Genomic DNA, 15571 nt, shown 5'->3' with positions numbered 1-15571 from the left:
CAGACCCGGACCCCGGATCAGAACCTGCCTGTGGATGACTTTGCAAAGCCCTGCTCGTGGGTGAGTCACGAAGGCCTCCCCCTCTTGCGCCATCTCGCCCTCCGCCCACTGCAGCGCGTCAGAAAGTCTGGACGGCTCCCTTTGTTGCCCGGGTTCATCTTCCAGCTCCCCACAGGTCCTCTCTCAGCCTAAGCCACCAACATCTGCGACAGCAACTTTGCAGGAGCGACTTAAGAGTTCTCTTCGCATCCAGCCTAGTGCCCCCGAGGCCTTGAAGTTGCAGAAACTGCAGGTGACCTTGATAGCTGTCCTTCCCCCCCACTCCACTCCCATTTTTTTATTATTATTTTTTTTTAATTTATGTCACACCCGGTGGTGCTCAGGGCTTACTCCTGGCTCTGCCCTCTGGGATCGCTCCTGGCAGGGCCCAGGACTATATACGGTGCCGGGGATAGAACCTGAACAGGCTGCATGCAAGGCACGTGCCGGGGCACTATCTCTCTGGCCCCTCCCCTTCCGTCAGGCCCTGCGGTGTCCTGTGCCCTCAGGGTCCAGCCCAGTGGCCGGGAAGATGCTCGCAGGGCCGCAGAGCAGACTTTGCACGCGGGAGCTCTGGACTTTACCCCTGGCACCTCAAGGTCGCTGAGTACCACCAGGAGTGCCCCCATACACACACAACCTGCTGTGGAAGGCACTACACACACACACACACACACACACACACACACACACACACACAATGCAGGTCTAGACCAGATGCTTTCTTCTGAGACAAAATCAGTATGAGCTTGCCAGACATGCTTCCTAACAAACATTCACAACCGTTGAATTTTCTTTTTTTAAACAACCACTTAAAGCCCCTAAGTTGTCTTTACAGTGAGTGAAGAAATATTTTTTTCCAGAAACTCAGCTAGACATCGCCAGCAGGGACTCAGACCCTGCCCTCCCGTCCCCACCTGGGATAAGCTCAGCGAGCATGGCCAGGAAAGGGGGCCCCATCCCTGAAATCCCAGCCGGGGCCTTCCCGCTCCCAGGGCTCGGAGGGGGAAAGGCTGTATCCCTGCTAAGTGTGGCCCAGACACGGGGCTCCCTGGGGTCAGAGATTAGGGCGCAGCCCACGGAGATGGGATAGGGAGCCCTAATCACCTCCCCAGCCCGGGCGGGACAAGGCCCTGTCAGGAGGGGGACGTATGCCAGGAGGACCTGAGGCTGCCACCGCCACGGGGCAAACCAAGACAGGGCTGCTCCCAAGGGCCGGGTGACTGTCCCCGGCCCGGCTCTGGAGCAAGGGGCAAACCTCGCTCTTGGGGAGAAGTCAGTCCTGGGGTCGCTGCTCTGCCCACCGCGCTGACACGACCGGAACGGGCTGCAGAGAGGAGGAGACGGCGGCCAAGAGCCCAGAGCTCCGGCCAGGCGGGGTTCCCGCGGGCATTGAAGGCCACAGCTGGAGGACATGTGGGAAAGTCAGGGTTTGTGGCTTTGGGCCACACCCAGCAGTGCTCGGGAGGCTACTTCTGGCTCTACGCTGGGGGTCCTCCCGGCGGTGTCAGGGACCCCTGTGCTGCAGGGGCGCTCGGGCTCAGTCCCCAGGGGAAGGTGTTCTGAATCGATCCGACGGTTTCCGTGGCAAGGAGAACCATGTTTTAATTTCCTTTTTGCCACCTTTGAGTGTGAGCTAATGGATGCTAAGTGGACCTCCCGTGGCCATCATTCCATGATATATGCGAGACACCATCTTCCTGGACACATTAACTTGACACTAATGCATGTCGGCTGTTTTTCAGCAGTGGCACGGTGTGGCTGGAGAGGGGGCTGAAAGGTCTCTTGGAGCAAAAAACTGAACTGGGGGCCGGAGAGTTAACAGAGAACCAGGAAAAGACACAGTAAGAACAGCCCTTCTGAGGGCCAAAGAGATAGCACAGTGGGTAGGGCATTTGCCTTGCACACACACACCCAACCCGGGGTCAATCCCCAGGGTCCCAAATGCTCTGCTGAGAAAAACGAAAGATGGGAAGGGAGAGGAGGCAAGGGGGAGGGGAAGGGAGGAGAAAGAGAGGAAGGGGAGGGAAGGGAGGGGAAGGAATGCATGGTTATGAGCCAACAGACAGAAAACAAGCCGGCAGAGAAAGCCCCGGCCGACATCCGCCTCCCGAGTGACAGCCCGGCCCAAGCTGCGCCTCTAGGTGAGGGACATCGGCAGCAAACAGCCAGGACGACCCAAGTCGTCGACTAAAGCAAGCCGCGGGACCGGGCGCTCAGTACCTGGAGCAGTGGCACGGCACAGACGCCCGGGTCTCAGCAGGACACTTTACTAGAGGGGCTGACAGACAGCACAGCGGGGAGGGCATTTCCCTTACACTTGGCTGACCCGGGTTCGATCCCCGGCATCCCATATGATCCCTCAAGCACTTCCAGGAGAGATTCCTGAGTGCAGAGCCGGGAGTAAACTCAGCATTGCTGGGTGTGGCCCAAAACCAAAAAAAAAAAAAGTAAAAATAAATAAAAATTAAAAGGGGAGTTTTTTTTTTTTTAAATCATTTACTAGATATATGAACAGGAACATAAGCTGTGCCCACGAGGGAAAAAAATGCTAGGAGGAGAAAGCACCTTTGAAAGAGAACTGAATAGACAAAGGAGCCATTATAAATATGTTCACAGAATTAAAGGCTTAGAGAGATTAGGGAGGGTGAGACAGTGATGTCTCATCCAACAGAGAAACAGCACTGAAGAGACAGAGACTACGCAAAGGAGCTTCTGGGGGGGGGGGTTAGGGCACGGTGGGGAGGGCGCCTGCCTTGCACGAGGTTGACCCCCGGCATCCCATACGGTCCATGGAGCACCAGCTGGAGTGATCCCTCAGTGCAAAAACCAGGAGAAACCCCTGAGCACTGCTGGGTTTGGCCCCAAATCCAAAACCCAAAAAAGAACCAACCAGAACTCGGAACACCACAGGTCTAAGCCGGCTCCACCCGTGAAGTCCCTCCTGAATAGGCAAAGGGTCTGCGGACCTGAGGCACGACCAGCCAAGGCCACTCAGCCTGAAGGCACAGCGAAAATCAAATTGGAAAACAACGGACCTTCCTCAGAGAATGTGCAATACTATAAGGTCCCCCCCGCCACACACACCCCGGGCACATGGCACATCAGAAATAGGGAAAGCAGGAAAGTATGGAAATGCCAAGAAAAGGCATCAAATCTGATAAAAAGCAGCAACCGACTTTTCCAGGCAGCTCAGCCAGCTCATGATAATGTCTCTGGACATCATGCACAAGGAATAAAACAACTCACTTCTCTATTTCTTATTCCTGCTGGGATGTGGGGAAGAGGCGGGGGAGGGGGGGCCGGGAGGGCAGCTGCAGTCTAAGGAGTCCTCCAGGCAGTTCTCCTGGTGCTCCCGTGCTCTGGTGACTCAACCCGCACCTCCTGAACACAAACCAAGAGCTCCAGAGATGCGCATCTGCGATGAAGGCTGAGGTCTGTGACAGTCACTTCATTCAGGCGGTCAAACGCCCGCATTCCTGGGCGGGGGCTGCAGTGCCCACCGTGGGCGAGGCTGGCACTTACAGGGGAGAGTGGGAGCCCGGGTGCCCTGGGGGCTCCTCTCCTGTTCACTCAGAGAAGGTGGGTTCCCTAAGTGCAGAGCCCTGACAACAGCTGGGTGTGGCCCCCAAACAAAAACAAAAACAAAGAGAAGGCAGATTCCCAGGGGCCAGACTTCCTCTCTGGGAAGGGGTGGTGGGCCAGGGAAGTGTGGGAACTCCCAGGAAGCTCACGGACAAGCTCCTGGGCTCCACCTGCAGCCTGCAGACAACTGGGACAGGAGGGAATCCAGAGGGGGCCGACACCCTTTGAGACCCCTCAACCGTCAGCGCACAGAGCCCTGGGGGCGTATGCCAACTGCACGCGGCCAGACGCAGGGAGGACGGGACCCAGGAAAGGCCCCAGAGGAAAAAGAAGAATTATTTTTATCTTTCAAATACTTTTCCTGGTCACACCCTACTGTGCACAGGGTCCCCCTGGCTCTGCACCCGGGGCTCAGACCCGGCAGGCTCCGGGAACCACGCAGGACGCTGGGGATGGAACCTGGGCTGAGTGTGTACAATTTTCAAGCCCCGAGTGCGGTGGGGAGTGTGGGTTTGGGGCTGTGCCAGGGATCGAACCCAGGTCTGCTGCACGCAAGTGCTTTCTCTCCAGCCCCTAAGAATGCTGGGTTTGGCCGCACTCCTGTGCTTGTCCACCACACCACTGCCCATTCAGAGAGACTAATCCAGGGAGCTGTAGTCCGACCACCACCATGGCCAGTGTCCGGGTCTTTCCCCCGCCTCAAGCAAACCCTGATTCTTTAGTTCTCATTCCCAGTTCCCCTCCTCCTGCTCCGAGCCCTCGAACAACACCAATTTACGTTCAATGTGATTAGATTCTCCCACTCAAATTCAATATGAGTGGAATCACATGATATACAGACTTTGTGACTATCTCCTTCTCTTAGCAGAACTTTCATTTTTCTGTACAAGTTAACTTTATAGAAACAAACAAACAAACAAACAAAAAAACGTTGTCCAGGCCAGACAGTCCTGCAGTTGTGCTACTGCCTCACATGCAGCCGACTCCAGTCCAACCCCCAGCCCCATACAGTGCTCTGAGGCCCACCAGGAGTCGTCCCCGGGCATAGAGCCAGGAATAAGCCCTGAGCACCATTGGTGTGGGGAAAAAAATTTTTTTAAGTTAAATATTACCATCAGGTGTAAATTAAAGGATTAAAGGTTATTTGTGGATATTAGCAATAATGAGGAACTTTTCCCTAATCTCCAGTGAGCAGCCGGCTAATGCTGAGTCTTCATTTCTGATGTGCAAGATCCTCTTTAGTTTTTTACTCAGGGGCTGGAGAGAGAGCACAGTGGGCAGGGTGCTTGCCTTGCAAGCAGCTGACCTGGATTTGATATCCAGCATCCCATATGGTCCCCTAAGCACTACCTGGAGTGATCCCTGAGTTCAGAGCCAGGAGTAACCCCTGAGCATCGCTTGCTGTGGCCCCTAAATCCCCCCAAATTAAAAAATCCAGCTCTTTATTCAGGGGCAAAGTGAAACTACAACAAATAGGGCACCTACCTTGCACACGGCCCACCTGGGTTCGACCCCCAGCACAACATATGGCCCCCCGAGGTATCACCTATGTGACCACTGTATGTAACACCACCACATATGATCCCTGAACCAGGAATAAGCCCTGAGCACCGCTGGGTGTGGTTCAAGAACAAAAAACAAACCAAAAAATGATCTTTATTCACTTATCTGTTTTTCATTCACACACACACACACACACACACACACACACACACACCACACACAGAGTCGTATAGAGGTTACTGTCTTACACTTGTGGTGTTGCTACACCAGGCCCATCACCGGAGTGCCAGTATCCTTCCACCATGATGCCAACATCCCTCCCCCACCCTCAGTTCCCAGTTCTATTGATTATGTCTCAGGAGTTGCCAAAAAACCAAAACTGTCTCCTTCATAAAAGAGGGAGAAAACTCCACCAGCTAAACGAAAGGTGAGGGGCGCCATCAACACCAGCTCTGCCTCACCCACCAACCGCTCCCAGGAGACCCTCAAGCGGAATGAGAGGATGCTAGGCAACAAGCTGAAGCCAAAGGTAAATATCTGAAGTCCAAAGCAAATATGAAACTCCCCACTGCAGGGAAACGTGGGCAACTGTGCAGATCAGTGTGACCTCAGTGGACAATGACATCTTTCACTCTCCTACACCAACTGCAAGTGAAGAGCAGGAGAGTCCTACGCAGCCACGACAAAGGGGACAGGATGCATAGCGAGAGGGTTTGTGCCGCGGAGGGGGAGACAGCCTAGGAAGGAAGAGCGGTTTCCACGTGCCGCAGAGGTTAAGTTCCCACCTGTGTGGAAACGAACTTTCTTAAGCAGCAGATCAGGGGAGAAGCCAGGCGGGACACGACAAGTAAAAGTGGAAACTTCGCCCAGGAGACCTCACAGAGCCGAGTGCGCGCCGGGAGAGGAGAAAGGCCCAGAGCAGGGACGGGCAGTGCTGAGCAAGGGCTCCGGCTAACGGCTATTACTGCTTGAGGAGCTATAAAAAGAAGAAGAAGAAGAAAAAAAAGAATGAACTAAGAGGATTACAGCTGAAATAAAGAATAGAAAACCAATAGAGAAAAATCAATAAGAGCGAGATTGGTTCTTAGAACAGATCTTAGGCCGTGTGCGGGAGGTCGGCCGGGTCTGGGCCGGGACTGGGCAGCCTGTGGTGAAACCACCACACAGTCAAAATCAGTGAGAGAGAAGGTGCTAGAACCCATGAGGAAGCAGGGCTGCCTGACAGGACCAACTCTCAGGAAAACCATGGACGGGAGTTTTGTTGGTTGGTTTGTTTTTGTTCTTCTGGGGGTGGGGGGCACACCGGTGGAGCTCAGGGCTGACTCCTGCCTCTGGTCCCAGGAATCGCTCCTGGCGGTGCTCAGGGGACCATATGGGATGGGGACGAAACCCAAGGCAAACACCCAGCCCCCAGTGCTACTGCTCTGGCTCCTGGGAAGATATGGAGAGCCGAGGGAAGGACGTGAGTGCTGGGCACGGGTGCAACATCCCCTCTAAGAGGGGGTGAGGGGGCGGGAGCGATGGGACAGTGGGGGGCAGGCCTGCCTCGCACGCAGCCCACCTGGGTTCCATCCCCGGCCTCCCACAGGGTCCCTTGAGCCCCGCCCTAGCTCAGAGCCAGGAGTGACCCCGGAGCAACGCTGGGTGCTCAGCGGTCTTGTGACTGGTGTCACAATACAACAACACAAGTGTCAAATGCTAGTGGGGATGTACCGTGACGAACTGCTAGTGGGAAGTCAAGCTGGTGTGACTGACTGAGAGGGGGACCGACACCAACTCATGAATGTCGAGATCCTGTATCTGTGCTCCAGCCAAGGACAAGTGGTGGCGGAGAAGCCCAGGGCTTCAGGATGCTGGGGAAGCAACGTGGTTCCGTGACTCCCAGAGGTGAGAAAGTAAGGTGGCCTCTGGGCTTGGGGATTAGTGGGTGCCGTACGTTTACTGCTGCCTTCGCTATTGTTAAGATTTCAGGGCAGTCTAAACTGGACCCTCTGGAAGCCACAGGAAATCTCCTTGCTGGCAGTTCCAGGAACCAAAGGCAGCTGACCTGTGTCATGGTCCAAAGAGCCATTTATCCGAATGTTAACTTAAGAGAACTGGCTACAGAAGCCTGATGGTTGGCCCCAGAAAAAGAAGATTGAAAGCTCAACAACTGTTAGCGTGACATACAAAGAAATCTTTTTGAACATTTGGTTACTTGGTACAGTTTGAACCAAGTAACAACCTGCTTGTACTCCAGTCTCTCCAATGGCCACTCCTGACCTCTGTATATGCATGAAGCCTTTGGCCCGGCATGAAAACAATGGTACTGATGGATCAATATCGATGGGGAAATATTAATAAGGTTGCAAACAGCGCCGACCTAACTTGTCCCACCTGTCCCAAGTCTAATCCAAAAAAAGCCTGTCCCTAATGCTCCAGAACATTTTAATTGCCTAATGTGTCATTTGAAGTGTGGTAATTGGATTTTATACAGTTGCCCCAATCTCACAAACATCCGAGTTTTAGTCACAGTCTGTATTTTTCTTGGCACGTCTTCCCCGGCGAACAGGCAGCTCCCTCTTCAGTGGTCCCAGTCCTTCTGGAAAAATCATCCCTGCCTGGGGAGCCCCTCTGGAGATCCACAATGATCATGGAATCCGTTTCAATGATCAGGTGCTCCGAGTTTATGCCATTGACCAGATTCACATTTTCACTGTGCCCACCACCCCCAATCCTCTGGTTTCATTCAATGCATCAAAAATATTATACGAGAACAAAACAGAACTTCATTCGTCAAACTTGTAGACAACCTTCAAAACACTTGGCCCCAAACCCCTGACTAGGGCCTTCTAAATCTTAAGCCTTACCCCTTTCGTACTCATAAACTCTCTCCCTTGGAGACAGTCCCAAGGTGCCCGGTGCACCTCGCCCTGGCCTCTTTTGAGTCACAGCTGGCTACAGGAGAGACGCATCAGCACTGGAGAAGCCTAAGTTGCTTCTATCAAAAATTGCCATGTTCTTGTGGAGCAAGTTGAATGACATGTTCAAAGAACCCTTCCAAGGAAATAAAGACCTTAAGCAACTCCCAGGCCACCTAATGATTCCATCTCTTGAAAGACACCTCCAGAGTGACTGCAGCCCCCCGGAAGCGTCCCGATCAGGTGGGAACAGTACATGATGCCACCAAAGTTCACAGGAAGCAGACACTTGAATTAGTGGGACACATCTACAGAAAGCACCAATTCCTGACGGGGCCTGCGTGGCGTTTATAGGAACCCGGAGGTAAGGCTTCCCCACAATGAGACCCTTTCTCAAATGTCACCTCCTAACAGGACACAGACCTCAATGACAAGTGCCGACAGCATCTCTCAACTCCTTTGACTCTCAGGTGACTTCAAGAAGCTCCTAGGACATCAGGGCTGAAGCGCTAGTACAGCAGGGAGGACATTTACCCTGCACACGACCAGCCTGAGTTCGATCCCTAACCAAAGTTCGAGCACTGCCAGGAGTGATCCCTGAGTACAGAGCCAAGAGTAACCCCCGGAGCATTACCGGGTGTGACCCAAAAACAAAACAAGAATTTGTCCGCCAGTATGAGAATGATCTAAGAAAGATCCTTCCTAACAAGAAGGAGTCTGAATCGAGAATAAACCTGATGCCCCACCAAAAACATGCTCAGGGGCTGGAGCAATAGCACAGTGGGTAGGGCATTTGCCTTGAACATGGCCGACCCGGGTTTGATTCCCAGCATCCCATATGGTCCCCCGAGCACCACCAGAAGTGATTCCAGAGTGCATGAGCCAGGAGTAACCCCTGAGCATCTCTCGGTGTGACCCAAAAAGCAATAAATAAATAAATAAATAAATAAATAAATAAATAAATAAAAACCTTAGAAAAAAACCATGCTCAGAGAAAGACCTTGATGAATCTGGGGAGATGTAAAACTTCACACGCAGAAATGCCCTGTAGGGGGAGGATGCGTTGGGTCACGCCCAACAGCGCTTCTTCCCGGCGCCGTGCTCCAGGATCACGCTGGGCGGCACCGCGGGCCCTGGTTCCAAGCCTGCAATTGAACCAGGGTGTGCCCACTGGCAGGCAAGCGCCATCATCCCTGTACTCTCCCGGTGGCTCATAGAAACGCTATTTAAATGAGGCTTGAGGGGTTCCCACGCACAGCAAGCGGCACCCGGCAGGACCCAGCACGCCTGCGTGTCCGGGGAAGCGAGGTGCTTGCCTGCCCCGGCAGAGGAAAGCAGGAGCTGTTCCCCTCTACGGCTCTCCAGGGCTACAGGATGGGATGCATCCTTCGGTCCAGGGAAGCGGGGTTTCTCGCTGGGAGACGGCCCTTCCCACAGGGCCGTCTGGCTGCAGTGTGCAGACAGACCCGCTTCATTGGTGGAATAGCCTCTTCTGTATAATAGCAACATATAATAGTCTGAGGTCGACAATAGGCAGAGCCCTATTGTCTTCCTACCTTCTTTAATAGGGTTCCAAGCTGCAGCATCGGGGCAGGAGAATCGCTACACTGAGGTGTGAGTCATCACGCTGAGGGATGAATCATGGAGGAGCTACAGATACCGGCGTGCACGGATCTGCGAAACCCTAACTCCTGGCCTTGAGCAACGTGGAAGGCACATGCACGATTCTCGCACAGAAGGCACCAAACAGCCAAAAGCTACACAACAGTGTGAGAAGAGACAAGGATTTGGTAACACTGTACAGAGCAAGAAATCTTGGATTGAGTTTAAGCCTGAAAGGGACGAGGGGCACTTCATTAGGCATCTAAGGAGGGTGCCCCACGTGCCGCTTCAGTATCCCTTAAAACGCATACGGACGATACGTGCGCTTTATGAGGCAACATAGGGAAAAGTCAATTTGGAAATAAATGTAAAAACCAGAGCCCATTCCACAACATCAAGAGCCTAACCCGAAGAGTTCTGCACCCTCAGGGGCTGACTCGCCTTCCTGAGAATGTGACATCAAGTACAAAATACCAGAAGGACCCATCATTTCATTATCAAATTATAATAATGTCAAATTAATCAGATTGTTATCAAATAATATCAAAATACATAATATCAAATTATTATCATCAATTTGACACGGATAAATTGATTTCCCAACAAATTATTTCTAAATGGGTTACTTTAGAGCTCTGAAGCACGTGCCCACGAAAGTAATGTGGCACTCCTAGCTCGCCTTCTAAAGGGCGTGTGTGAGGCAAGCGAGACGCCCCAAATCACCCCACATAATCCTCACAACCATCTTACAAGACTCGAAACCTGGGCCAGGCAGAGGCTGGTGACCTGGATAAGGTCAGCTGGAAGGAGGTGGCATTTGATTCCAACTGTAGCCCATCGGAATCTGTCCTCTTATCATCCTTATCAGGCCCAAATGTTAAAAAATAAAGAAATAAATAAATAGAAATAAACAACATGGAGCTGGAGATAGGAGTACAGCAGGTAAAGCTGCTCCCACGTGGCTAACTGGGGTTCAATCCCCAGCATCCCATCAGGTCTGGGGAGCACTGCCAGGAGTGACCCCTAAGCAGAGAGCAAGGTGGGGTATGGTCCGAGCATAACCGGGTGTGGCCCCCAAACCAAAATTGAAGGTGATGATGATAATAATAATAATTGACTAATAATAATAATAATCAACAAGGGCCAGAGTGATAGCACAGCGGGTAGGGCGTTTGCCTTGCACGTGGCTGACCTGGGTTCAATCCCTGGCATCCCATATAGTCCCCCAAGCACCACCAGGAGTAATTCCTGAGTGCAGAGCCAGGAGGAACCCCTGAACAACACTGGGTGTGACCCAAAAAGCAAAAATCATCATCATCATCATCATCATCATCATCAACAACAAAAGATCTTTCTTCTTCCCTGTTAAAATTGACAAAATAAGGTAGCATCAAGGGAACAGCAGGAGAGAGAGAAGTCAACCCCCGCACCAGGGTCCCGGAAGCCAGTGGGCAAGAGTCTGGGCAGCTGTGGGGACAGTGCGGGTGGCCCCGCTGCGTGGACACGTGTCATCCCGCCAGGGCCCGGGCTGCCGCGCTCTCCTTAGACCTCCGGGTCGCGCCCGCGGTAGGAACCGACACGGACGCCCCCAAACCCAGCCCACGGGCGCGGCGCTGCGGGAGGGAGGCTGAGGCCGCGCCCCCCGCGCTGTCCCCCCACGCGCACCACGCTCAGTACCCGGCGGCCCCCGCGCTGTCCCCGCGCTGTCCTCCGCTGTCCCCCGCGCCCCCCGCTCCGTCCCCGGCAGCCCCCGCGCTGTCCCTGAGCTGTCCCCGCGCTGTCCCCGTGCTGTCTCCCACGACCCCGCGCCGGTCCCCCGCGCCCCCGCTCCGTCCCTGGCACTCCCCGCGCTGTCCCCCGCGTGTCCCCGCGCTGTCCCCGCGCTGTCTCCCGCGCTGACCCCCGCGTGTCCCCGCGCTGTCCCCCACGTGTCCCCGCGCTGTCTTCCGCGCTGACCCCCGCGCTGTCCCCCGCGTGTCCCCGCGCAGTCCCCGCGCTGTCTCCCGCGCTGACCCCCGCGCTGTCCCCCGCGTGTCCCCGCGCAGTCCCCGCGCTGTCTCCCGCGCTGACCCCCGCGCTGTCCCCACGCCCCCCGCGCCGGCCCCGGCCCCGCCTACCCGCGTGCAGTGCGGGCAGTAACTTTTGCCGAAGATCATCACCCGGTTGGCCTCGATGAGGCTCACGAGGCGGCGCCGCAGCTCCTCCCGGCGCTCGGGGCTCCCGGCGGACGACACGCGGGGCCGGCGGCCCGGGGGCGACGACAAGGGCGCGCCGCGGACGTTGCCCGGGCGGCGGTTGGGACCGGGCCCCGATTTCACCGGGCCCGGCGACGTCTGCGCCCGCGAGGGCGGCGGCGGCGGGGGCTGCTCCAGGGTGTCGGCGCCGCTCCCGGCCGGACCGGGCCTCCTCACGTACCCAGAAACCGCGCGGCCGGCGGAGGGGACACTGCCGGGGCCACCACTGCCCGGGCCACCACTGCCCGCCGGGCCGCCCGGGCGCTCGCCCCGCCCCGCGAAGCCCCGCCCCCTGAGCCGCCCCCGGACGAGGCCCCGCCCCGGAACCGCCCCGGCGCCGCGCTGCGGCCAGTGCCGCCCCGCCACCCGGCCCCGCCCCCAGATATAGCCCCGCCCAGGCCCCGCCCCCATGCGAGGCTCCGCCTCAGCGCCGCGCCGCGGCCAGTACCGTCCCGCCGCTCGGCCCCGCCCCCAAGTATAGCCCCGCCCCGGCCCCACCCCCAGGCGAGGCCCCGCCCCGGAGCCGCGCCGCGGCCTGGGCTGTCCCGCCGCCATGTTCCGCCCCCAGGTATAGCCTCGCCCCTGGAGCGCTTCCTGTACGGCCCTGCCCCTACCCTACCCCCAAATATAGCCCCGCCCCAGAACTGTGTCGCTTCTCGTACGGTCCCGCTCTCCGGCACCGCCCCTCGACATATCCCGCCCTCGGAGCTGTGCCCCTTCCGGTATAGCCCCGCCCCGGCACCGCCCTCGAGTATAGCCCGGCCCCCTGACCCGCCCCGCCCCTAGATCAGCCCCGCCCCTCGGCGTAGCTCCGCCCGGGCGCCGCCACGCCACGCCCCCCGGAGCCGTTGCGCCCCACCCGCAGTCGCTGGCGAACTGGGCCGAGTTCGCAGGCGGCTAGTCCGCACGATTATTGTTTGAGCGGCCCAGTGCCACCCCGTCTCCGTGAGGCCATGCAAGGGGACCTCCCACTGAGTGTTTTCTAGTCCCTAAAACCTCCGCCGGCGTCCTCCAGCCACCGTAATCACAGATAAATCAAGACGGTTATATGAAAAATGCAAATAAAACTCAAAGGCAGAAAAGATGATTAAGGCCTATGGCCCACAAAATAAATTACAATTTTACTTTTAATAAACGGTTATCTCTCATTCACAAACGGACCCCAGAAGCATCTGTGCCAGGCCTGGAATCCCGTCTCCATCATTTGGAAGGGTCCCAGCCCACACTCGCTTACTGTGACTTATAGAAAGTTGTTGCAATGAACAAAAGAAAAGCCAATACAAGGGGGCTGAGCTAGGAGACCCACATCCCGCCCTGATCTCTGCCTGCCTCTCAGGTGTCCTCTCTCCGTGAACCCCTTCTGCCGCCCTGGGCTCCAGCCACGCTCACCTTCCCCCTGGGTCAGACAGGGTAAACCCAGCCTTGCTTTAGAGCCTGTGCATTTTCTGCTTCCTTGATCTAGAAAGTTTTCCAGCTTCCAGCCTTCTCGTCCACCAGATGTTCGCCTAAATGATGCCTTTCCACCGAACATGGTGCTGTCGGCTGAATCAGAGTTGCCCTAATCTCCCTCTCCTCACGCTGTTCTAGTTCCTGCCTATCAGGTTGCTCTTTGTGGGGCTGGAGAGGTAGTCCAGCGGGTAGGGTCCTTGCCTTGCACCCAACTGACGGGGGTTCGATCCCCGGCATCCCATATGGTCCCCTGAGCGTTGCCAAAAAATAATCCCTGGGCATAAATCCAGGATCAATCCCTGAACACTGCCAGGTGTCATCCAAAAAGCAAAAGCAGATGGAATGGAACAAAACAAATCCCCAACCATTATTTGTACACTGTCTCAGCCCGTCTTTCCCGTCACCACCACGGGATGGGAGCTTTCAAAGGGGAGACTCTCATTCGTGGCTCTCCAGAACCTATGACAGTGTCCGGCACGCAGCAGGTACACGTGAGCAAGAGTTGGCACAGACTTACACATTCCAGTGGGGGAATAAAATCAGGCGCAGATTAGCAGGGGGTTATTTGAGTTGGCCATAAAGAGAAAAGCCTTCCCTTTCAGCTGTTCAGGTGACCGGAGCCCTCCTACACTGTTCCCAGGTTGCCTAGCTACAGCCACTGACACTGCATGTAGCTTACAGCGGGCTCCATCCCTAGCACCGAGTGTGGTCCCCTGGGCCCCGTTGGGAGTGATCCTTGAGCATAGCCACATGTGGCCCCAAAAGCAACAAAACAAAAACCAGGTCTCCGGCGCCACGGCCACGTAAGCTCGTCTACCAGCTTTGCTCCGAGACCCATTTAAGAAAAATCTCAAAAGATCAACAAACTGGAAAATTTTTTTCTGGACACTTGCGAAAGGCTGAGATGTTCAGGGCACCCTGGAGTGGGGCAGGTCAGCCTCACACCTGCCTAAACAGAGCCCCCGAAGCCACTTACTCCCACATTCCAAAATCACTGCCATGCCCCTGGTCAGATTCCACTGTCTCAGGACCACGCCTCACCCAGAAAGTAATCTGCTGAAAAAATCAGGTATGAGGGTTTTGTGACTAAAATCTCCAGGCTTTACTCAGAGTTGGGATGGGCTACCTCTCCCCACTTCCCGGTACTTCCAAAGCCCCAGTCATGCCCACACCCCATCTGCCGCAGGCCACATGTCAATCTCTACAACACTACTAAATCAGTAGTAGCACACCAGATTGGATGAGATGTGAAGGACAAGGCAGCCAATCTCAAGTAATAAAACATAAATGCAGAAGGCTTAACCTGTAACAACATCTTAATAATCTCTCATACAAAGACTCTATGATGGGCTAGAACAATTTACATTAATTTTCTTCTAAGGAGACTTTTTTTGATCATTCTGTTAGCAAAATTATTGATAATAAACAATATAAAATAAATTATTGAGGGCCTATTGTGGGGGCAAGCTTAAGGGGCAGTTGGGAAAATTGGAGACAATGGTGAAGGGAAGGAGTAATGGTGGTGGGATTGGGGTTGGAATATTGAATGCCTGTAATAAATCATCATGAACAACTTTGTAAACCACAGTATTTGTATAAAGTTCAGGGGGAAAATTTTACGTAGGTAAGCTTTATCTATCCCAAGTAAATTCCTGTATATTAATATAGAATTGCTTTAAAAATTTTATTAATGGAAAGTAAGACATGATTATTACCACAATGAGATCCAAGTATAAAATAAAACTTAATGCAATATACTTCAGAGTCCAGAGTTGAAAACTTATATATGTAAATGAGAATAGGCATTTTAATTAGTTTATATTAAATGGTTTTAATTTTCTCATTTACATAAGCCAAACTCATATAGTAATCACAAATTGACTCTTACTGATTTATTTTCTGATCATTCTATTTGCCATTTCTTAAAGTTTTGTTGGAATAAGCAATATAAGGTAAATTTGTTATGCGCCAAAGGGGGCAGGTTGGGATTGGGAGAGTAGTTGGGGTCACTGGTGGAGGGAAGGCCACACTGGTGGAGTTGGAACACAAAATGTTTGAAACAACTGTATCATGAGCAACTTTGTAAAGCATGGTGTTTTTAGTTAAAAATTAATTTTAGAAAATGAAATAAATCATCTAAAATCTAGTAAAAAACTTTATAATTGCTTGCTTTTATTTTTATCTATTTATTATTATTATTATTATTTGTTTTCTGGGCCATCCCCAGCACTGCTCAGGGCTCACTCCTGGCTCTGTGCT

At 54.0% G+C, this 15571-nt stretch overlaps 1 protein-coding gene across 1 annotated transcript in view; it reads right to left on the bottom strand.

Annotated features, from left to right (window-relative positions):
- Window positions 1–11922, bottom strand: part of TXNRD3 (thioredoxin reductase 3) — a 37726-nt gene extending 25804 nt beyond the window's left edge. Inside the window, exon 1 of the mRNA XM_055136865.1 lies at window positions 11747–11922. Coding sequence (XP_054992840.1) covers window positions 11747–11785 — 39 coding nt within the window. The 5' untranslated portion in view covers window positions 11786–11922. The remainder of the gene's footprint in view (window positions 1–11746) is intronic.
- Between the last annotated feature and the right edge of the window lie 3649 nt (window positions 11923–15571).

The sequence above is a fragment of the Sorex araneus genome, chromosome 4, assembly GCF_027595985.1.
Source record: "Sorex araneus isolate mSorAra2 chromosome 4, mSorAra2.pri, whole genome shotgun sequence".
Lineage (NCBI taxonomy): Eukaryota > Metazoa > Chordata > Mammalia > Eulipotyphla > Soricidae > Sorex > Sorex araneus.
Note: the sequence above shows the minus strand (reverse complement) of the source record. Positions and strands in the feature narration are given on the sequence as shown.